Source organism: Amphichorda felina (genome assembly GCF_050947745.1).
Source record: "Amphichorda felina strain 45539 chromosome Unknown scaffold_2, whole genome shotgun sequence".
In the NCBI taxonomy this organism is placed as follows: Eukaryota; Fungi; Ascomycota; class Sordariomycetes; order Hypocreales; family Bionectriaceae; genus Amphichorda; species Amphichorda felina.
The window spans coordinates 144,250-165,564 of record NW_028145048.1 but is presented as its reverse complement, the minus strand read 5'-3'; the positions used below and the strand labels follow the sequence as shown (position 1 = coordinate 165,564).

The 21,315-nt window shown below is 57.8% G+C and overlaps 8 protein-coding genes across 8 annotated transcripts; 4 read left to right on the top strand and 4 right to left on the bottom strand.

Annotated features, from left to right (window-relative positions):
- Window positions 1–594: 594 nt before the first annotated feature.
- On the top strand, window positions 595–1,835 carry ACO1O0_001606 (D-isomer specific 2-hydroxyacid dehydrogenase family protein; the record flags this gene model as incomplete). Its single annotated transcript, XM_083191089.1, has 4 exons — window positions 595–932; window positions 986–1,038; window positions 1,095–1,182; window positions 1,244–1,835. 4 exons carry the CDS (start codon window positions 595–597, stop codon window positions 1,833–1,835), a joined length of 1,071 nt encoding a protein of 356 aa, XP_083052303.1.
- A 406-nt stretch (window positions 1,836–2,241) lies between these two features.
- ACO1O0_001605 (uncharacterized protein) lies at window positions 2,242–3,447 on the bottom strand (the record flags this gene model as incomplete). The annotated part of the gene is made up of 3 exons (XM_083191088.1): window positions 2,242–2,586; window positions 2,658–2,967; window positions 3,035–3,447. 3 exons carry the CDS (start codon window positions 3,445–3,447, stop codon window positions 2,242–2,244), a joined length of 1,068 nt encoding a protein of 355 aa, XP_083052302.1.
- A 2,017-nt stretch (window positions 3,448–5,464) lies between these two features.
- Window positions 5,465–7,365, top strand: ACO1O0_001604 (Zn(II)2Cys6 transcription factor; the record flags this gene model as incomplete). Its single annotated transcript, XM_083191087.1, has 4 exons — window positions 5,465–5,504; window positions 5,629–6,324; window positions 6,398–6,806; window positions 6,873–7,365. The coding sequence occupies 4 exons, from the start codon at window positions 5,465–5,467 to the stop codon at window positions 7,363–7,365; spliced, it is 1,638 nt and encodes a 545-aa protein (XP_083052301.1).
- Window positions 7,366–7,506: 141 nt separating this feature from the next.
- On the bottom strand, window positions 7,507–9,012 carry ACO1O0_001603 (flavin monoamine oxidase family protein; the record flags this gene model as incomplete). The annotated part of the gene is made up of 3 exons (XM_083191086.1): window positions 7,507–8,264; window positions 8,366–8,633; window positions 8,695–9,012. 3 exons carry the CDS (start codon window positions 9,010–9,012, stop codon window positions 7,507–7,509), a joined length of 1,344 nt encoding a protein of 447 aa, XP_083052300.1.
- An 840-nt stretch (window positions 9,013–9,852) lies between these two features.
- Window positions 9,853–11,462, top strand: ACO1O0_001602 (NAD-dependent succinate-semialdehyde dehydrogenase; the record flags this gene model as incomplete). Its single annotated transcript, XM_083191085.1, has 3 exons — window positions 9,853–10,147; window positions 10,220–10,821; window positions 10,875–11,462. The coding sequence occupies 3 exons, from the start codon at window positions 9,853–9,855 to the stop codon at window positions 11,460–11,462; spliced, it is 1,485 nt and encodes a 494-aa protein (XP_083052299.1).
- Window positions 11,463–11,686: 224 nt separating this feature from the next.
- Window positions 11,687–12,433, bottom strand: ACO1O0_001601 (Mpv17/PMP22 family protein; the record flags this gene model as incomplete). Its single annotated transcript, XM_083191084.1, has 3 exons — window positions 11,687–11,857; window positions 11,896–12,276; window positions 12,338–12,433. The coding sequence occupies 3 exons, from the start codon at window positions 12,431–12,433 to the stop codon at window positions 11,687–11,689; spliced, it is 648 nt and encodes a 215-aa protein (XP_083052298.1).
- A 1,342-nt stretch (window positions 12,434–13,775) lies between these two features.
- ACO1O0_001600 (uncharacterized protein) lies at window positions 13,776–16,309 on the top strand (the record flags this gene model as incomplete). The annotated part of the gene is made up of 5 exons (XM_083191083.1): window positions 13,776–13,824; window positions 14,488–15,036; window positions 15,092–15,617; window positions 15,705–15,900; window positions 15,977–16,309. 5 exons carry the CDS (start codon window positions 13,776–13,778, stop codon window positions 16,307–16,309), a joined length of 1,653 nt encoding a protein of 550 aa, XP_083052297.1.
- Window positions 16,310–16,534: 225 nt separating this feature from the next.
- Window positions 16,535–21,035, bottom strand: ACO1O0_001599 (uncharacterized protein; the record flags this gene model as incomplete). Its single annotated transcript, XM_083191082.1, has 2 exons — window positions 16,535–20,596; window positions 20,649–21,035. The coding sequence occupies 2 exons, from the start codon at window positions 21,033–21,035 to the stop codon at window positions 16,535–16,537; spliced, it is 4,449 nt and encodes a 1,482-aa protein (XP_083052296.1).
- Between the last annotated feature and the right edge of the window lie 280 nt (window positions 21,036–21,315).

Here is a 21,315-nt window from a genome sequence, read left to right as displayed (position 1 = left end):
CTTTCGGAAGTGAAACATGGGGTAAACTATGTTCCCAGAAGCTAGCATCCCGCGTGGTCCTCCCCTCGTATCCTGACATGGTTTGTGCTACCGATTTAAGACCCCATCCTCTGGATGGAGTACGACGGTTTAGCCACTTGAACGTTTCGCATATTCGTCCCTGTGCTCATATGTTCTTGTTGTCGAGGATGATAGAAAGGGGAAACTGGGCGTGGAGCATACAGAGTCCCGATGTGGCTCTCATCTGTCTTGCCGGATTAGGCAACGACGATAAGCAGTTGAGCGTTGGCAACCATGAGGTGCCGATTCCAAGGTTGGAACCCAAGGCCATCGTGATTCACTACTAGTATCTCTTACGTGTCTATCTGCCCGTGCACCTGGCAACCGTGCACCATACACGGGGTCAGCCGCCACCATTATGCCCGATGCACCTACCGGGGCACGACGACACCGAGACCGGCCATCCTTTAGCTTTAAACACCAGAGACTGTTCACGGGGTCGATCTGCGATGTTATCATTTGTATCATTTGAGATAAAACTACGCTAACTCATCTTTCTATCGTTGCCCCTTTTGTGTTATCTTCTACGCAAATATGACAGATGACGCATCCCAAAAGCCTGAGGTGCTCCTGGCGCTGATGCCATGGGACCTCCCCGACTGGTTCCTAGAGACGGCTTCAGCTGCTAGCCCGGGCATCAAGATTATCGGTCACAAGTGTAGCATGTATGACAAGGTTGTCCCGGCTGAAATTTCCGAGGAGACGTGGCGGTCCGTGACCGTCTACTTCACGTGGAATGCCGTCCCAGCCAAGGAGCTCGTCCCCAGGCTCCGGTACGTGCAGCTGCTGAGTGCCGGCTGCAATCATGTCATTGGGAATCCCCTCTTTGAAGAGACGGACATTGACTTTTGCACCGCCAACGGGGTTCACCCGTACGATTATCTATTGGCCTAGCGAGTGAGTTGGTCCACTGACACAGATGCAGACCTCAGATCGCGGAATGGGTCATAACCACGTTCCTCAGCTTCCAGCACCATAGTGAGTTATTCTATTACAGAGATATGAAGTCGCCTTATATGATTAACACCTACCAGTCTTTGAACATTGGGACAATCAGAAGATCGGAAACTGGGTCATGCCCGAGTCAGACGAAGACACGGAAGATGCTGTCGGCATGCGAATGTGAGTTCATTGATACTCTTGTTGACAGGAATCTGTCTTAGCATCTCTAATATCCTGCCAGGGGTATCCTTGGATACGGCTGCATCGGCCGTCAATGTGCAAAGCTTGGACAAGCCCTTGGGATGGATGTACACGCATTTACTCTGCACGAGAAGGCCACACTCGAATCTCGGAAAGATGAATCGTTCACCGAGCCGGGGCTTGGAGATCCCAACGGCGAAACTCCCTCTAGATGGTTCCACGGCAAAGACCAGCTGAACGAATTCCTCAGCGGCCTCGATCTTCTGGTCATCACCTTGCCTCTCACATCCCTCACCCGGGGCATGATTGCGCAGGAGCAATTTCGAATTCTGGGCAAGAGGAAAGCATTTGTGAGCAACGCAGGTAGAGGTCCCATTGTGAACACGGATGACCTAGTTGATGCGCTGAATGACGGGACGCTCAAGGGGGCAGCGCTGGACGTGACTGACCCGGAGCCGTTGCCCCCTGGGCATGCGCTGTGGAAGGCGAAGAATGTCATTATCACGCCCCATGTCAGTGGAAATTCGACGCACTACAACGAGAGAGCCCTGAAGATTTTGAGGGAGAATTTGAAGCGGAGATATGAGGGCAGGCCTGTCATCAATAGGGTGACTCGGTCGTTGGGGTACTGACAAGAACGGTAATTAGAAATAGCTGTATCCTTCTCCAGCTATGAAACGACTTTTGAACATCCAAGTTTATGGTTCTTATAGGACTGGACTATCAACTATGCACCAAACATGCATTCAGGGATTCTATGTAGCAAACACGCGACAACACTTACTGGACGAGCATCTGTTCGTAATGCCTGGATCCCTAACCTGGTCAAAGACTTGAGGATTTTGGAGGAGCCTATCATCTGATGAGGTGAAAATGAATTACAAAATCAACGAGAGAAGACTAGCAACCAGCGAAACAGAAGAACAATCAATGTCAAGATTACATTTGGCTATCTAGTAAAATCAAAAATCGGGAACAGGCATCTTTCACATCAGTCATCAGTCATAGCCACCCCCATTTCCCCCCGATTACCCCCAACTACTCAACCAACTCCCTCAGCGTCGCCTCCAAAAACTCCCTCTGCTCATCCACAAACCTCCTCGCCTCAGCCACGTCAAACGGCCTCCCCGACCGCTCCCGCTCGCGCACCCTCTTCTCCTGCGCCCGGATGCGCTCCTCGAGCACCTCGAGCCGGTACTGCGTGTACTGGCTGTACAGCTCAGGGAGCGTGCTGATGGCGCGCACGCCCGTCAGGACAATCTCGTCGCGGATCATGGGGTTCCTGGGCCGGAAAGACGTCACCATGGAGATGCGCTCGCGGCCGCCCAGCGCCTTGAGGGCCTGGTGCTCAATGTACCGGCCTTGCATGACGACGGCTGTGCCCTGTATGCATGTTAGACAGCATTGTTTATGGGGGGGAGGGGGGGCTTTTGGTGGAAGATCCTAGGACTCACCATGGCCGGTCCGCGGACCTTCATTATCTCACCCGTGCCGGTGCGTATAGCCGTCTCGCCGCCAACCATGTCGGTGCAGTCGGAGAGCATGGTCACGCAGACAAAGGGGTAGCTATCCCGGTGCCATGCAAACGCGGAGAGATCCTCATCCTTGCCGCCCTGGACAACCTCAGTGTTGACATCGTTGATGGAGATGTTGATGTGGCCGACGTCAAAGTCAATGGCCGGGAGCAGCTCGATACCGGCAATCTTGGACATTGTCTCGAGCACCTCCCGGCTGTTCCATACGTCAAAGATGAAAGGGGCAAGCCTTGAACTGTTAGAATACCAGGAAGGACTGTTGATGAAGGCAGTACTAATAGTGCGGGTAAACTTACTTGGGACCAAACCCACGGATCATGTTCTTGGCAAAGTCGGATGAATATTGGCAGCTGTCGAGGACGGGTTGGCTGAAGATCTCGGCCCTCATCTGCCTGACCGCGTCAGGGGTGAAGACGGAGAAGGGCTCTGAGACAGCATTGGGAGAGATGCCCTGGCCCTCGAGTCCAATCTCCTTCATGCTGTAGATCTTCCCCGGGGCCACAATGTTGAGGTGCTTGGAAGGGTTAAAGGGGACCCGTTCATGGCTACGCGCCTCATCTATGAGAGACTGGGGAAGCTGTTTAGTCGGCCTTGTAGGTCCCTTGATCCTGGGCCCTACGATTGCGGGAGGCGTTGTTGGGCCGAAGTTAGAAGTGAGGGTAGTGGAGAGAGTGGCAGCATGAGTCGCTGTCAGGATAGAGGTTGCCATTATGGTGTAAGTGGGAACACACGAGAACGGAAGATTCCAAATCTGACTGTAGTTTCTACAAGATAGTATTGATAGATGGTGTAGATTATAGGTGAACTAAGCTCTTTCTAACAGTTATATACCTGTGTTCGCCGTGGCCATGAATCTAAAGGGGCACTTGAGGAGCCGCCTCGGTGGAAGCCATCACCGATGCCGGTATGAACATAGGGGAGCAGGAGCAGAACCAAGCGCAAAGCCTAAGCGCCAAACCTGGAATAGAAATTCGGGAGAGAACAGATATCAAAGGCACAAATGTGGTGGGAGGAACCAAAGACATCATGATAAGGTCACATGGCATCACAGGAATTTTCTTCGTCCCCCCCCGTCCCCCCCTCGTCCCCCCGACACGGAGCCCTGCTGACATGGCAAGCCTTCCATCTTCGCCGCTGCAGAGAACAAACGACAGGAGATAGAAGCTATCTCGACCTCGGCCCATTCATACATACAGGTCGCGAGGGACTGCCGTGTGCCGCCCGAGCGTCTTTCCGGGCCAGCCTCAGTTCTAGATCGGGGCCAGCGAAAACCAATTTGTCAACTGTGGGCATGATTGGCCCCCCTCGGCATTAAACACGGTTCCATCAGCTGCAGTTATTGTCGTTTCACAACCCTATTCGGCCATGAGGCCCCCTTGGATTGGTGGGAGGCGCCCCTCAACACATCCCATATGGTATCAAGGGTCCCAGACACGAACCCCAGAATCGGCCAGTCGGTACGGTACCACGCTGACATGGCCACCCTGGAGGACAGCAGTTCGTCATCCAAGTCCGGAGCCTGGCAGAGTCTGCCAAGGTAGGCCTGTTGTAATCAAGTGGCTAAAAAATACCAAGAAGTGGGAATGGCTTCGGGCATCAATGTGAACCATCCGGAGGTGCCACTCCGTTGGTTTATCGCATTGATGTTGGGCGTCTAGGTCGCCACTACTTTTGTAGCACACCGCTTGGACCCTTGGAGTGATTCAAAAAGGAACGAACACGGTGCGCCACTCGATAGCGTGGAAGCAAGTTGACGTGGTCCCCCCACGCTTTATCCCATCAAAGTGTTTGGCTGCGGTCATCGTTGGCAATGACAGAGAAGGTCCCGGGACCCAGAAATGCATACATGGCAGATCACCTCCTCCACGGGCGCCATGTAACTTGCAGAACTAAGCATGCAGGAACCGGCATGGAATCATTGAAGAAAACTGCCCGCTGGAATTGCTTTTCTCCCCCCCCCCCCCCCCGGGGCTCCAGCTAGATGGATATATGCCTTGGCAACGTTGCCCCAAGTCAAGTATTGTTATGTTGCAGATGGATGCGCTGGGCCGTCTTGTGTGTGATTGATGCTACAGTCGAGACTTGTTCACGGCCATCTGGCATACTCCAGTGAACGGGGTGGGAGCAGGACCCCGCTCAGGTGCCATCTGAGATACGATACGAGGGGACACTTGCCGGGTATCTATGGAAGCAGCCTGGACTATCAATGTGTACTATGTGACAGTGAAGTGGGCATTTCGCTGATAAGGGCTGAGGCGGCTGGGGCCGCGGTAGAGGAGCCGGAGATCCGGGGACCGTGGAATCGTGGATGGTCTCAGACTTCTCAGACTTCCCAGGCTTCTCAGGCTTCTCAGCGCGACCTGGAAGACGGCGTCATGCAGCTGCCCAGCCAAGCCTGGGGCCTTGAGGGTCAGCAGACCATAAACTCGAAGCCAACGACCGGTGTGTGCTGGCGAGTGGCAGCCCAGCGAGTTTCTATGACTGTCGGTTGCGCGTATAGAGCGGGGTAGCACCAGCTTATTACTGCATTATGCATTCCAAGGGCCATTCTACCAGTACCGTGTGCCATCCACCATCCTGAACCCACACACATCATCCCACCGTCCCAGTTTATTCCAGGGCCATCAACCGCCATATCATACCTTACTTGGCATGCAAAGGAAGCCTCTTGATTTATCCAAAAGACCCTACAAAGCATCTCGAATTCCTGGGGGCCGCCCCTGAAGATGGCCCGTAGGAAACGGCCCTATGTCCCCAAAGTAAAAGGTAAGCCCAGATCATAAGCAGTAGTAGTAGTACACGCATGCAGGGCCCGTTGGGCGGCAAGGCATCATCCATCATCCTCCATCAAGCAAACCCGCAACTGACCCGACGACGACCGCAACAACAGGCTGCTACGAGTGCTCGCAGCGCCGCATCGACTGCGACAGGACAGGGCCCTCGTGCAACAAGTGCTCCTCGAGGGGCCTCAGCTGCAGTGGTTTCGGCGTCAAGTACAGATTCCGCAACGGTTTTGTCCCGGGACCCAGGACCCCCCGCAAGAGGAGCACGTCTTCTAATTCGTACGCGAGTACCACTTCACAGGATTCACCGGCGTCGACTTCGTGTTCCTCGGATGCCGACTATTTCGGTCATCATGGATCTGGCGCCTTTCGCCTCGCGGCGGGCGAGGAGGGGACCTCTTGTTGCGGAGGCGGAGTAGGCGTGATGGATCAGGGCACTCAGGGAATTCGAGGTAGTACCTCGACGAATGGTAGCTCTGACCTGCTTCGCGAGGTGGACCTAGGTCAAGGAGATGAATCTATCGACGTGTACTTTGCCCACAGTGGCGCCGTGCCCGAGTCTTCTCCAGAATGCGAAGGCCGAGGTGTCTTCAACGTGCTTGTCGACTACGCCTCGCGTGTGGGGAATGACGAGGGAGAAACCCAGACACTCCGCTCAGAAGACTCGGACCCGGACTGCCACGGCAGAATCCGATGCTTTAATGAGTCCCCCCCATCGCCAAGAGTAAATTGGTACGGCCAGATCTCTCTTAGACGTCAGGTCAGCCTGATCAGCCCCTCCAAGCAGTTGCTTCTCAAACACTGTAAGTACATATAGTGTGCCCTCCCTTGATAATTGCCGTGGTCTAAAGGGGAGAGTAGTTTCAGATAGAATAGCCCCGGAGATGGTGGTCATTGACGGCGAGTATAACCAGTGGCGCCACCTCGTCCTCCCCATCGCCCTGGGCGACGACCTAGTCATGAGCGCCGTTCTCGCCGCCTCAGCCTTCCACCTTTCAGGTAACGCGGCACCTGACAGGATTCTTGTGGCAGATCCAGGGAAGCTATATGGCCAGGCCATCCAGAAGCTGCAGCAGAGGCGAGAGCTCAATGGATGCGACGCGCACGAGAGACAGATGGTGATTCTCGCCATCGTCGTGCTCCTGGTGGCCGTCATGATCAACGGCTGCTCCGATTTCCCAGTCATGTTCCGCATGCTGCAGTCGGCGCTCGATGCCATCGGTGGGGAGGCCGGGCTGCTGGAAGGGGGTGAAGTGGCCGAGTTCTCGCTGCGCCAGATTCGAAAGTCAGTGCATTGATTGATGTACAAAGGACGGTCAGCCATATTGCAACAGCTAACAGTGTTATACAGAATGCGAGTCTACGCAGCACCGCTCCTCAGCCAGGATGACGGACTCCACGCCATCACCTCCCAGGCCAGCGAGAGCTTCGACTGCCTCTACTACTACCGCCGGCTGTACCCCCAGTATTCCCTTATTTTTGACACCCTGGCCGATCTTCGACAGCAGGCTTTCAACATCTACCTAGTGCGAGTCCTGACCCCCGAGGGAGCCCAGGACGAGAGTTCCTCGGCAGGAATCACGAACTTCATCAGCACGCTCGGATATTTCCCCCCGGGCTCGCTAGGCGAGCATGCCCTCATCTGGTCGTGCTTCATCGCTGCATCCGAGAGCAGGGAGCCCGAGCACAAGCTCTTCTTCCAGCAGTTCCTCTCGCGGCAGTACATCCGCAACGGATTCGCCAATATTCTCATCGCCCTGGATCTTTTGCAAAAGATCTGGGCGCGCAGCTCCAACGTCGACTGGCCGGCGCTGCTCCCAGAGCCCCGGGTGTTTATCATGTAAGAGAGTCACAGGGGGTCCAGCAACAGGAAGGGGGATATAACCACAGAGGGGAGATCACACTCCCAAAACATGTTACGAGTGCTCAGTATAAGATATTGTTGAAGAGATTGAAGATGACTTCCCAAAAAGAAACAAGAACTCCTACAAATGAGCCCTCGGCGACGTCCTCAATGCCTCTTGCACCTCCCGCGCCCCCTGCTCACCCGAGCACAGCGCCCCCTCCATGTACCCCTTCCACTCCCTCGAGTACTCGGTGCCAACAAAGTGCACATTCCCAACCGGCCTGCCGTACACGTCGTCGTACCTGGTGTAGTGCCCCAGCGCCGTGATGGGCGCCAGCGCCCCCTGGCTGTACGGCTCGTGCTTCCAGATCTGGTCAAACACCTCGATGGGCCTATACGCCTCCGAGTCCGCCCCCACGCCGAACACGGCCGCGATCTGGTCCAGCACCGCCCTGCGCCGCTCGTGCGGGGGCAGCCTGCTCCATTTCTCGCCGTGGCTGCCGTTGACGAAGCACGTCAGTGAGAAGTGGCCCGTCTCCTCGACGGAGGTATCGCGCGCGACGGCCACGGGGCCCTCGTAGCTCATGAAGAAGCCGTTGTAGCCCAGGTCGCGCCACCAGGGGCGGTCGTAGCACACGAGGGCCTTGTTGTAGTGGCCGAGGCGGCCCGAGTCGGTGATGTCGCGGAGGGGGGCTGGCAGGGCGGGGGAGATGTTGAGGCCCTTGTACATGGCGCTGGGGATGGACAGGATGCACTTCCGGGCGTGGAAGGTCTTGCCGGTGGTGGTGGTGATGGTGATGTGCCGCTTGAGGTCCTCGATGGAGGATACGGGCTCACCTAGGTAGATGCGGGAGGTGCCGATGAGCTTGGCGATGCCATTGGCAATGGCCTGGGTGCCTGACATAAATACATCAGTCCTCATAATTCATCATACTATACACATGTTCGCTGCTCCGTGGTCTCACCTCCAATTAGTCGCTGATGGTTTCCTCCCGTACGATCATCAGCCCGGATGGAGAAGAGTCCTCCATTGCGACGGCAGTAGTCGATGAAGAAGGCTGCAGACTCCTCGGTGGACTCGACGCCGTGCATGACCTGCACCCAGATGTTGATCATCTTGATGGTCTTGGGTCGCGCTCCGAGGTTGCGAACATACTGATCGAGAGACACCTCGTCGTCCTCGGCTCGTGGGGCCTCTGCCTTTTTGGACTTGGCCTGGATGTGGTCCCGGATGCGCTCCAGGTCGGCTTTATCCTCGGGAGAGAACTATCTGAAAGTGAGATTCATAATCTTTATGTCTGTTATAAAATAAAGGAATTGGACTCACATCTGGGGTGATGCCAAACGGGAACTCGATCCTCTCGCCCTTGGACACCTGCATCACCGCCTGGCCCACGATCCTCTGCTCAACAACACCCAGCTTGAACTGCCTGATGTAGGAAGATATGCGCTTCTGCGTCGAAAGATTGACCCAGGCAGCCCCGAGATCAGCAAACCCCCTCCCTGACGCCAATGGCACGCTCCAGACCTTGCCTCCTACGCGGTCCCTGGCCTCGACGACAGCGACAGACAGGCCGGCTTGCTGGGCAGAGTGGGCAGCCTGGAGGCCGCTGAGGCCAGCACCGACGACGACCACGTCGAACATGGCGACAGAACTAATAAATTCAATAGGAATGATAATTTTTTCCTGGAGAATGAAGGCTGAGTTTCGGTGCGCGTGGACGAATCGTGCTCGTTATGAAGGGGACGACCTCGTCGTGACAAATTACCCGATTAGGAAATCTGGATGAGAGAGATGGGGGCATCCCAGCTAGCAGGACTAGAAGCCATCTTGGGCTCACAAGAACATGTCGTGGCCCTTCGCTTTCTCCGCAGATGGCGTACGAAATCGTGACCAAGGAGTAGTTTGTGGGGAGAATGGTTCTGGGCAAATGCATGCAGCTATGCGATGTTGCCTGTCTCGACCAAGAGCCGCCCACGCCACTAAACTAAACTTGGAGATCTTGGTGAGAACGTCACTCTATCGTGGCGCGGGGTACCGCAAATGCTAAATGATGCCGCTGGCGGACATCGTATAATCTATATCATGATTCGCTTGGCAGCGGCAGGAGGGCGCTTCTCATTATGGTGTCGCCCAATCCGGGCCAACCTGATCTGTCGTGAGAGGGATGTTCGTGAGAGCCATGTGTACTCAACAAGGAAGTTTACCGGAGAGTCGGATATTTGCCTTTGGGATCGAGGCTCAATTACTGGCTACAGAGCATTTATTCGTTCCCGAAAAGACCCATATTCTTCCGAATGTACTACGTAGTATGGAAATTATCGCCTCTCCCAATTTAGGCTGCCCGTATGAGACCCATTCAAACGTCGACTGAGACGTACAAGAAAGAGTGGGAGGGAAACTCACATTAATCGCATATACTTCCACGCTGCCAATTCCCAAAATCTTTCCCTCCCAGAGCCTACACGGATTGTGTTTGAAACCATGTCGCCCAGCCTCGAGATTTCCATCCCCATCAAAGAGCCATCTCTGCTCGAAACCCGCGGCCTCATCGCGGGGGACTGGCGAGATGCTCCCAATGGCAACACATTTCCTGTCTTTGAACCTTCGTCGGGGCATGTCCTGCGCCACTGCTCCAACTATGGCCACTCGGAGTTTGTCGAGGCGATTGACTGCGCCGAAAAGGGCTTCCGGCAGTTCTCGTCGTCGACGACAGCCAAAGAGAGGGGAGCCATGTTGAGGAAGTGGTACGAATTGATGATGGAAAACCTAGAAGACTGTAGGCCCGCCCAGTTTCTTGTTCTCGACGGCAGCAGCAGAGTACCCAGACTGACATGACACCCATGGCCAGTGGCGATCATACTGTCCCTAGAAAACGGAAAGACCCTCGCCGAGGCTCGCGGAGAGATCACAACCGCTGCGTCCTATGCATCGTGGTTCGCCGAGGAGGCCACCCGCAGCTACGGCGACACGATCCCCTCGTCGTTCAAGAACACCACCGTCCTGACCTTCAAGGAGCCCGTTGGCGTCTGCGCCATCATCACCCCCTGGAACTTCCCCGCCGCCATGATCACGCGCAAGATCGCCCCGGCCCTCGCCGCCGGGTGCGCCGTCGTGATCAAGCCCCCGAGCGAGACGCCCCTCAGCGCCCTCGCCCTCGCCAGGCTGGCCCTGCAGGCTGGCATCCCGCCGTCGGTGGTGCACGTCGTGCCCACCACGGACCGCGACGCCTCCAGGGAGCTGGCGACGAGCCCCAAGGTGAGGAAGCTGAGCTTCACAGGGTCGACGCGCGTCGGCAAGATGCTGACCCAGCTCGCGGCGGGGACGATGAAGAAGGTCAGCATGGAGCTGGGCGGAAATGCGCCCTTCATCGTGTTTGAGGATGCCAACCTCGACCTTGCGGTTGATGGCGCTGTTGCGTGCAAGTTCAGGTGCTCTGGCCAGACCTGCGTGGTGAGTGGAACATGATGTAAACCCTGGGCACGAGGAGCGCTGATGAATGGCAGTGCGCCAACCGAATCTATGTTCATGAAACAGTGGTCGAGGAGTTCACATCCAAACTGGTCGAGCGCGTCAGATGCATGAAGCTAGGCAGAGGCATCGACGACGGGACCACCAACGGACCCCTCGTCAACGCCTCGGCCGTGGCCAAGGTCGACGCCCACGTGCGAGACGCAGTATCCAAGGGCGCCAAGCTCCACATAGGGGGGAAAGCCCCCGAGCGGAGCGGCTTCTTCTACGAGCCCACCGTGATAACGGGCGCGACGGCAGACATGGCCGTGGCCACGGACGAGACCTTTGGCCCACTCGCGGCCATCTTTGCCTTCCGCACGGAGGAGGAGGTGATTGGGCTTGCAAACGCGAGCGAGCTGGGACTGTCGGGGTACTTCTTCTCGCGGAGCATCGGGCGGGTCATGAGGGTCGCGAGGGCATTGGAGTGCGGCATGGTCGGTGTGAATACGGGGCTGATGACGGCGGCCGAGGCGCCCTTTGGGGGTGTCAAGGAGAGCGGTCTGGGGATCGAGGGCAGCAAATACGGCCTGGCAGAGTATCAGAACATCAAGAGCGTGACTATCGGGAACTTGGATGACTGAGGGGCAGTCAACCCGGATAGCTATGCGGGTGTTGCTGGAAGGTCTCGCGAAATGCCGGGATGGTCGGATGCGCCGGCAGAAGAACCGGGTTTGTTGAAATTCGTGGTTATTATTTACAGTATGACTTATTGTGTACATGTGCCCCAGCATCGGTGGCATATGGCTTCCGCGAGACCAGCTGCAGGGGCGGCGGATGTTAGTGGCCGTATTTCTGGTGTTTCCCGTTACACCCTCGAGGCGACGAGGCTCATGTAGATGCCCCAGAGAAGGCCGACGAAGCTGAGGAAGACGATGCGACGGTGGACAGGGATGAAGGAGAAGCTGATGATGGAGGCAATGGGCCAGATCTTGTAGCCTGCCACAATGATGGGGATGGTTTCCTTGTCTTGCGTCAGCTTGTTTTTCGTGATTTGCAGATCTCATGAGAACCCACTGTGCGGATGTTGGAGCCGATCTGGTCAGCGCCCTGTCCCTTCATGATGCCCATAATGACAAGGAAGGCAATCGTGTTCATGATGGCGCCGGCAGTGATGCAGTCAACAAACCACTTGGTGAGCGTGTTGCGCATGCTAAACTTGCCCTGGCCAGTAGAGCTCGGCTGCTGCGATGCGCCCGGGTCGTCCTCAATGACGCCGTCGCGGGCGCCCGCCTTCATCTCAATGTCATCCTTGGAGCGCTGCTGGGCCGGCGTCTCGACCGGATATGCAGGAAATTTGCGCTCAAGGAACTGCTGCCAGTGGAAGTTGGGAGGTGCGGTGAGGAGTGTGAGGCCGACGAAGCGGAGCAGCTGGATAGTATCGAGGGCAACGGGGCGCTGGGGACGTCAGTCAGATGGTGGGATGGACTGGGACTGGGTAGTGAGAGAGGGCGCTCACAGCCTCCTGGCGGGCTTCGATGACTTGGGCGCACAGATTGGAGGCCGTAGACAGGGCAGCGGCCTGCAGAGTAGCGCTGACAATGGGCGAAGGCATCGCGCTGGTAGTGATGGTGGTGAATGGCGTCGAGACGGTTCAAGCAGTGCGGCGACGCCGGACAGGTTACATGTCACCCCTGATTCACTGGGAGAGGGAGAACTGCAACGTGAATCGAAGGAATGGACGTGGCGGTAACAAATTTGATCAGTAAATAGTGAATAGTGAACGAAGAGGCGTGAGAGAATCCTGGAGGTGACAGATGGTGAGACTGACCAGATTGAAGTCACGTGTGGGTGTGTGGGCTCCGGTTTTAATAGGAGAAGTCGCGCCGATCTTGGACAGTTGCAGAGCATGCGAATAAATCCTCCCTCTTCAATCCGCCTCATACGCGTTCGGTCAACAGTATGTAGTATCACCAGCTTTTCTCGGAAATGTTGCATCCGCTGGGGGCCCTTTCAAGTTTCAAGTAGCAAAGACTAGTTCTTGGCGCCGTCTCTCGCCGTGCGCGACAACAACGACGACCAGTCCACCACCGAAGGATAGCGGAGAAACGGTCCACGATGTTCGCGAGTACTACCACGCTGCGCCTGCTACGTTGATGGCCTCGCGCTATAGTTTGTGGCTGTTTCATCGATAGGTTCCGGGTCTGACAACCTTTGGCCGATGTCCTGCGCCACGAGAGCTTTCGAGGACGAAGCTAGCTAACGAGTCAATCGCATGCCAAAAATATGGACGAGTTGTCGTAGTTGTACGCGCACCGGTACTGACTACTACTACCACCTCTAGATCAGCGTGGGGGCACATAGAAAACCACATCGTTCGGTATAGACGGCCGCTTAAGAAGTAGCACCCTCGATCCGACCTGGGAGGCTTGAGCCTCCACATACTGTAGCCCCAAGATATACTTGGTTCCTTTGATTTGGGTTCATCCTGTAGCTACACTGAAGCAACGTCATTGAGGGTGGATAGGGCCCTGATAATGTACAATGGCCCAGAAACACCAAGATGTAGGCGAGATCAAATCGGCAGATTCCTCCCTAGGGGAACCACCAAATTCTGTTATTTAATCCGATCATGCATCTGCTCGAAATGGCCTACTGCGATGGTAGCTTCGGCTCAGTGCCAGGCAACATTTTCGAATGCAGATTCGAGATGCCAAACGTCAACCACTGGCTGGGCTGCCGCTTATACAGCTTAGGGTTGCAATTGATGCATCTCGCCCAACTAATTAACTACAACTCCACAGCCGTTATCCGATGGCCCAAGCAAAAGCAAAACGGGATTGCCGGCCACTTCCGAATTCTCCAACGGAAAGCCGGACGGGGTAGCTATCCCTGCTATCCCTGCTATCCGTACGTCTCCAACGCGCGCTGCAATAGCCGCTCCTCCTCCCTGCAACATGCTGTCCCTCCAGGAAGCTGGTCGCAGCCTCGGAGGCTCGGAATACAGTGATGCTCTCTGGTCTCCTCCTCCCAACATGATCACGACATGCTACCTCGAGTGGGAATAGCGCACCCCAGCTTTGCCGCTGCCAAAGAGCGGGCGAGCATGCATGGATTGTCCTCCACAGCGCACACTGAACCAATCACCACTGCTGTCGTCCGCCCTCTTGCAGGAGGCGACGGGAATGGCGGAATGCCCCAATGCTGGGTGACTGGGTCCCCAAACTCCCCTGTATCCTTGGGACTGCGGGGAAGCTGGAGCTCGACCGAGGCTCGGTCAGGGGATCGGTCTTTGAGGGCGGGAGGCGTCATAGCGCAACAGTGTGGTTGGTCGTTGGGTGCAGAGGTATTGCATACATAAAGATGCCAATGGGGTCGAGGTGGTGGGCGCAGGATGATCCCGTCGTGGAATCGTGGTGCTCAAGTTCAACAGCCATCCTTTGACTTCAGTTTGCTCTTCAGCCAGATTTCCCGCCTGATACAGATACTGCCCAGGCGAAGCTTGGCCCATCGCAATACAGCATGATCTACAACCAAGGAAACGTGGTCCCCGTCCCCAACCTCGATCTCCTCACTCTCCTCTTTGGCAGGTCCCCTCTCCCCTGACACATTCCCATTGTGGTCGCGCGCGACACTGACGGCGCAGGACCAGGAGCTAACTCGCGACAGACTCGGAGCACTGCGCTGCCAAAGAGGACTCGCCCCTCCACGCCGAAGCCAGCCATCCCGAGTACGTCTTCACCAAGGCTCGAATCCGCACCCTCTCCAAGCAGTTCGCCGCCTTTCTCCGCGACAGCTACGGTATCGGAGCCTCCGGACCTGGGAAAGATGTCGTCGTGACAATGTCAACGGGCCAGAGCGCCCTCGGGTGCTTCTTCTACGGCGTTATAGCCGCCGACGGTGTCTACTCGGCCGCATCGGGCGCTGGCCTGCCCAAAGATATCGCGAGGCAGATCCGCGATGGGCCGAGCAAGCTTCTCGTGTGCAGCAAGGACCTCTCCAAGCTGGCCGCCGCAGCGGCCAAGGAAGCAGGGCTGCCGCTGAGGAACGTCCTCATCCTGGAGAGTTACCCCGAGGTGAAGCTCACCAGCATAGACGGGAGCGTCGTGTGCGACTTCAAGAAGGAGTTGTCGTGGAGGAAGATCACCGACGAAAAGGAGCTGTACGAGAGCAAGATCTGCATCCTCTACTCGTCCGGAACGACAGGTCTGCCCAAGGGTAAGTCTCCCAGTACACCATCCCACCTCCCCATCCACCAACACGCATGCTGCAGGTGTCATCATGTCCCACATGACCATGGTCTCAGCCGTCGCCATCCCGGCCACCTTCAACCGCCCTTACTGGGCCGAGCGAGAGCGCCTGGGCGAGGCTCCCTACGAGCGCCGGACCCTCGCCCACCTGCCCTCAGCACACATTGCCGGCGTCATGGGCTACTTTGTCCACCCCTTCTACGAGAACGGCCTGGTGTACTGGATGCCCGGCTTCAACTTTGACCAGTTCCTGGCCCACTGCGAGAACCTGCGCATCACGTACTTCTTCACCGTGCCGCCCATCTTCATGGCCATTGCCAAGCACCCGGCCGTCAAGGACCAGTTCCGCCACATGAGGTCTGCCATCAGCGGCGCGGCGCCCCTGACGGGCGAGCTGCAGGACGCGGCGGGCAAGAGGATGGGCCTCGACGATGCCGTCACACAGACCTGGGGCATGAGCGAGACGACCGGGTCGGCCACGTATTTCCGCCCGGGGCAGCCTGTGCGCATGGGCAGCCTGGGCCCCCTGCTCCCCAACGTCACGATAAGGTGCGGACCTCAAATATGCTTATATACATAGTATATACATATATACTACAGCTAGGGGGGGGAAGATGCTGACTCTAGAACCCACAGACTCGTGGACGACAACGGCAACGACGTCAAGCCCGGCGAGCCTGGCGAGGCCCTCATCAAGGGCCCCCTCGTCACGATGGGGTACCACAACAACGACGAGGCCAACAAGGGCGCGTACACGGCCGACGGCTGGCTGCGCACCGGCGACATTCTGCGCGTGGAGGACAATGAGTTTTACGTCGTGGACCGGAAGAAGGTATCTCTTCAACCCGCCCACCGACCTCTCCCGTAGATACATATCCAGTGCACCCGACTAATGATAACACTCCCAGGAACTCATCAAGTACAAGGGCCTGCAGGTCGCCCCCGCCGAGCTCGAGGGCATCATCTCCTCGCACCCGGCCGTCCTGGACGCGGCCGTCATCGGCATCGAGCAGAGCGACACCGAGGTTCCCCGGGCGTACGTGGTGCTCGCGCCGCCCGCCGCGGGCAAGTTCAGCGAGGAGGACCTCCTCCAGTTTGTGGATTCCAAGGTGGCCAGCTACAAGCGCCTGCGCGGCGGCGTGAAGTTTGTCGAGGCCGTGCCGAGGAGCCCGTCGGGAAAGATTCTGAGGAAGGACGTGCGTGAGATGAGGAAGCTCGAGGAGCGGGAGGCCAAGCTGTGAAGGGTTGGTTGCTTGCGTGACGTGGTTACATGTATAGATCTACACAGAAGCAGGTGTCGATATGCATAGCAGTGTTTATACATTAGAAGTGAACGGCAGGTCGTGTCTAGAAGGGATATGCAAGTCTATTCGCTGCGGAAACATTCAAAAACTAACACTAGTATATGCTTCAATCTTTCGTCTAATATGCCCTCCACCAATAGTACCAACAATCATACATCCAATCTACCTCGGTGCGTTGGGGGATATGGGGGTCCTCACGGCCACCGAGCCCTCCCACCTCTTCCTGATGCCATCCTTCCATGTCATGAACCTCCTCACCTCGCCGTCCACCAGCAGCTCTCCCGTGTGGAGCACCCTCGCCAGCGGCGGCACCTCGAACCACTCGTGATCCGCGCGGCACACGACGCCCTCCTGCAGCTTCTTGTCCGAGGGCTTGATGACCGTCTTCAGGCACCGCCGGCAGTAGCTGTCGAGGCAGTACCAGCACATGAAGAACTCGGCGTTCGGGGCGATGATCTCGAGGCACTGCGCGCAGCTCCGGTTCGACGACTGGATGTCCGGCAGCTTGGGCTCTGCCTGGGCGCGCTGCTGGACCGGCGAGTCGCCCGGCGTGGTGATGGACGCCTCCGGGTTGAGCCTCCTCATGGAGACGGCCAGGGCCCGGGCATTCTCCTCGTCCCCAGCGGCGATGAACAGCCGCAGCAGGTTCTCCAGCGCGAACTCGTCGTTCCTCAGCTCCTCGTCCTCGAGGATCTCGCAGCTCTCCACGATGAGCGAGCCCAGCAGCGCCTCGGCCTCGGCCTTGCGCCCGCGCAGCCGGTAGAACAGGGCGAGGTAGATGGCCGCGGCGTTGACGTCGGAGCCCAGCATGGTGGCCGGCATCTCCACATTCTGGTGGGCGCCCTGCTTCGCCTGCACCGTCTCGAGGCGCTGGATCCAGCGGTCGGCCTCGTGGCTCTTGATGCCCGCCTGGAGCACCATGTCCTTGTACAGGGACGCCAGCTTCTGGAAGGAGATGGCGTGGGCCTGGCGCGTGGGCACGTTGCCCCGGGGGCGGTACTCGACGAGCGAGATCTGCTCGAATATCTCAATGGCCTCGTCCACCGCGGTGCGGCTGTAGACGAGGGTCGTGCCCAGCGCGAGGCGCAGGTACAGCTCCTTGCGGGCGTCGCGGCGTGCATGGGCAGCGTCGATGGCAATTTCCAGGCGCTCGACGAGGAACTCGGCCTCCTTGGCCTTGCACGCCGCCTTGGGGATCCAGTCCATGACCAGGGCCTTGTTGTGCTGCGACAGGAGAAAGTCCACCAGGCGGCTCTGCTCCTTGCGCGGGCCAGACGCCTGCAGCGAGAGGCTCTGGACCAGCTTCATCATCTCCTCGTGGCGGTTCTCGGACGCGAGCACCTCGAAGAGGCCAATGTGGGGGTCGAAGCGCTCCGCGTACTCCAGCTTGCCGTCCTCGGAGCTCTCGATGGCCTTGTGGAAGTACTCGATCGACCGTTCCACGTCGCCCACGCGATAGTAGCACTGGGCGATGAGGAAATGGTCCTTGTGCAGGCGCCATTGGCTCGCAGCCAGCTTGGCCTCGGAAAGGCCGCCCTGGGAGACGAGCTTCGACTCGGTTTCCTCGCACTTGAGCGCCAGCTTCAGTGCCTCGCCGTACTGCCTATCCTTGGACAGACAGTAGGCCTTGCGGCCAGACGTCTCGATGCTGCCGCGGTCGAGCTTGAGGGCCTCGTTGTAGATCTCCAGGGCCTTCTCGTGCATGCCCAGGGTGAGATACGTGCTCCCGACCCGGCGGGCCCAGTGCGCCGTCTTCTCACACCGCGCCCACTCGGTGGCCGTGGCGATGCGCTTGGCGATGGGGATGTCGGTCCAGTAGCGCTGAGAGTCGGACCATTTGTAGCCGGCGTCCATCAGGGCGATGGCCTGGACAATCTTGAAGCAGAACTTGGTGGGGATGTACCGGTCAAAGGACTCGTCCAGCCAGGCTCTGGCGTAGAAGCGTCCAATCTTCTCAAACATGCCCATGGGCTTCTCGACCGACTCCTGCGCCCACTCCTTCGCCTTGGGGTCGAGCCCGGCGAGGACCTGCTCGTCTGCCATCCACTTGCGCAGGGCCCTGATGTTGCCGTCCGTGAGCACCTCGAGACCCTCGTCGTTCTTCTCGTACTCGATGCTCCAGTCGTAGATGGTGTCACCGTCCGTGAGCATCTTGTACACCTGCGGGCCGATGGCATGCCTGTCCTCGGCCGACACGGACGCAGGGTCGATGGAGGCGAGATGTTCCTGCCAGTACCACGCAGCGTACTGCTTGATCGAGTACTTCCTCTTCCCGAGCTTGTGGGACTCGAACCACCTCTTGTCGTTGAAGATGCGCAGGCACGTCTTGAGGACGTCGGTCCTGGCGGCCACGGCGTCGAAGCCGATCCTGGGCCCCCCCGTGTCGGCCGTGACCTGCGCCGTGTCCTCGTCGCGGAAGAACTCGCGCACCGACATGTGGAAGAAGGTGACAATCGTCGACGACTTCTTGGAACGGAACTCCATGTCCTCGTCCGGGTCGAAGAGGTCGGGGCGGCGGATGGGGCTGGGAGACGGGCTGAAGCGCCGCTGGGGGCTGGTGGACAGAGCAGCCATGGGGCTCGTGCGGCGGCGAGTGGTGTCGTTGAGCCGCTGGGCAGGGCTGATGTTGCGATTCGGGCTCTCCTTCTTCCCGACGGAGCTGGACCTCCTGGGCCGCCCCGTGGGCGTCGAGTCCCGCTTCCTGTTGCGCTGGAGTCGCTCGTAGTCCTTTACCAGGTCGTCGGTCGTCAGGCCGTCCTCCCTCTCGAGCTCGAAGAAGCAGGCATATTGCCCACGCAGGGAATCTTCGAAGCGGAATGGGGGATCGCCGAACTTGAGGATCAGGGCTGCCTCGAGCTGCTCGAGGGTGAGAGCCTCCTCGGCGCACGACACCCAGCGCAGGATCTCGTTGAGGTCTGCTGCATCCTCCTCGGTGATGGTAGCGGAAAGATTGGCCAGAGTCGTCCTCAGCATGCCATTAATCTGGGGAGGGAAGGACTCCAGCGAGCTGAGGATGGATGCGGGACGCCGCTTGCGATTCATGTCGGCGAGCATGAACTTGGCGAGAATAAAAAGGCCGTCGACACGCTTCACCATGGCATCAATGACCTCTTTCTTGAACTCGGGTTTGCTCCGAGCAAGAATTCGTGAGCTGTACACACCCTCCTCAATATACTGCTTCACATCCTGAGCAACGCGATCCGCGGTGATATGGACGACAGTCAGGTTGTGCCCAGAGTTGGGAGGGTCCAGATACGAGGCAACAAGATCGGTCATGTAGGATCTCCCAATCAGGCAGATCTGGACTCTTGAGCAATTGTTCCCTTGCCCTGGATCCTCGTCCGGGGCGAGCTGCATGAGGAACTCCTCCACCTCTTCCGGCTCAATCTCGTCAATGCCATCTAGGAAGACGTGGAGCGACCTGCCCCGGGAATCATCCTGAAATGGCTGGACAAAGAGCTTGCGGTATGCGCTAGGGATGGTCTTGATGTCTTCGCTGCTGTGGACCGTCCGCGTGAGCTGTCTCCCATAAAAGGGATCGCTCTCGCTCAGCTGGTAGGCAACGTCCCGCAGCGCTTGCAGGACGGATCTTGTCTCGGGGTTGTTGGCGCGGAAGTAGAAATAGGCGAGGTGAGAGAGGTTCTCGGTCCCCCAGGAGATCAGCCTGGTGGCCAGGAACGACTTTCCAGAGCCAGGGCCACCCGACAGCCACAGATGCTGAGTGTCCCCCTTGGCCCAGGACCGCAGGCCAGAATCCTTTAGAAGCCATTCCCCGGTGTCATTCACCCGGAACTTGCTAAAGGACGAGTAGTAGTCCTCGGGAAAAGGCGAGGGCCCCAGGATCTCCCTCAGCTTTTCCTGGTGCGCGACCGTCGTACGCTCGCGATAATCGGAGCGGAGCTCCTGGACATTTTGGCTGACTTGGCTGACAATGGCCTCGACCCGGTCGGTCTTGGTGTCGATGCGGGCAACACCTCCATAAGTGTCGGCGATGACCTGGCGCTCCTCCCCGAGCGTCAGGTTCTGGAGGCGCTCCAGGGCACCCTGGACGGGGCTGTCGGCGCCAATGATGCTCTTGAAGTAAGCCTTGACGCGTCCCCTGCTAATCTCCTTGGTGGCGATGACAAGGACCTCGAAGAGGGCGGCAAAGATGTTGACCACCTTGTCACGCAGGGCGGGAGACATGTCATACTGAAGGTAGACATCGAGTCGTGAGGTGAAGTCCTGTGAGGGTTAGCATAAAGCGTGACGTCGGAGCTGCGGGGGGCTATGGTACCTTGAGTTGCTCGAAGAGCTCTAGGATGGAATCATATGTCGATGAGACGTCATGGGCGGCGTTGACAAGGAACATGACGGCGGAGAAGATGGACTGTGTAGGCGGGAAGACCTCGCTGGCAGGGCCCGAGACGACCTCGCCCAGGGTCTCGACGGGCTTTAGCATGGCGCTCAGGGCGCCAAACAGAGAGTCGCGCTTGGCGCGAAAGGAAGAGAAGCGGTCATTGTGAGCATCCAGGTGGTGCTTGAGGTCGTCAATGCCGCGCATGGGCGGGTTCATGAATTCGTCAATGGTCTGGCCAGAGGTCTCCTTGTATAGCTTGGCGGCGTCCTCGAGGACGGCCTGGAACTCGGCCTCGGCGCGAGGCCGGTCGTCTTTGCTTCCCATGGTGTCTGGTGTCTGTGTGATGGTCTTCACATATGATGATTCTTGGTGTTTGGTGCTGGGAATACCACGACGAAGACGTCGGAAAATCCATGTTCGACTGGCCACCACCCTTATATAGGACCAGTGTAGCCCCCGGCGCTGCTGCATCGCAAAATAAGGCAGCGACTGGGAAGATGTTCAGACAGGCAAGGCACGGCGAGGAGGGATGGATGGCTCTGACTAAGAAGAGGGTGAGCTGTCCTGAGAGAGAGCCCTGGCCTGCGGCTGATGATGCATCATG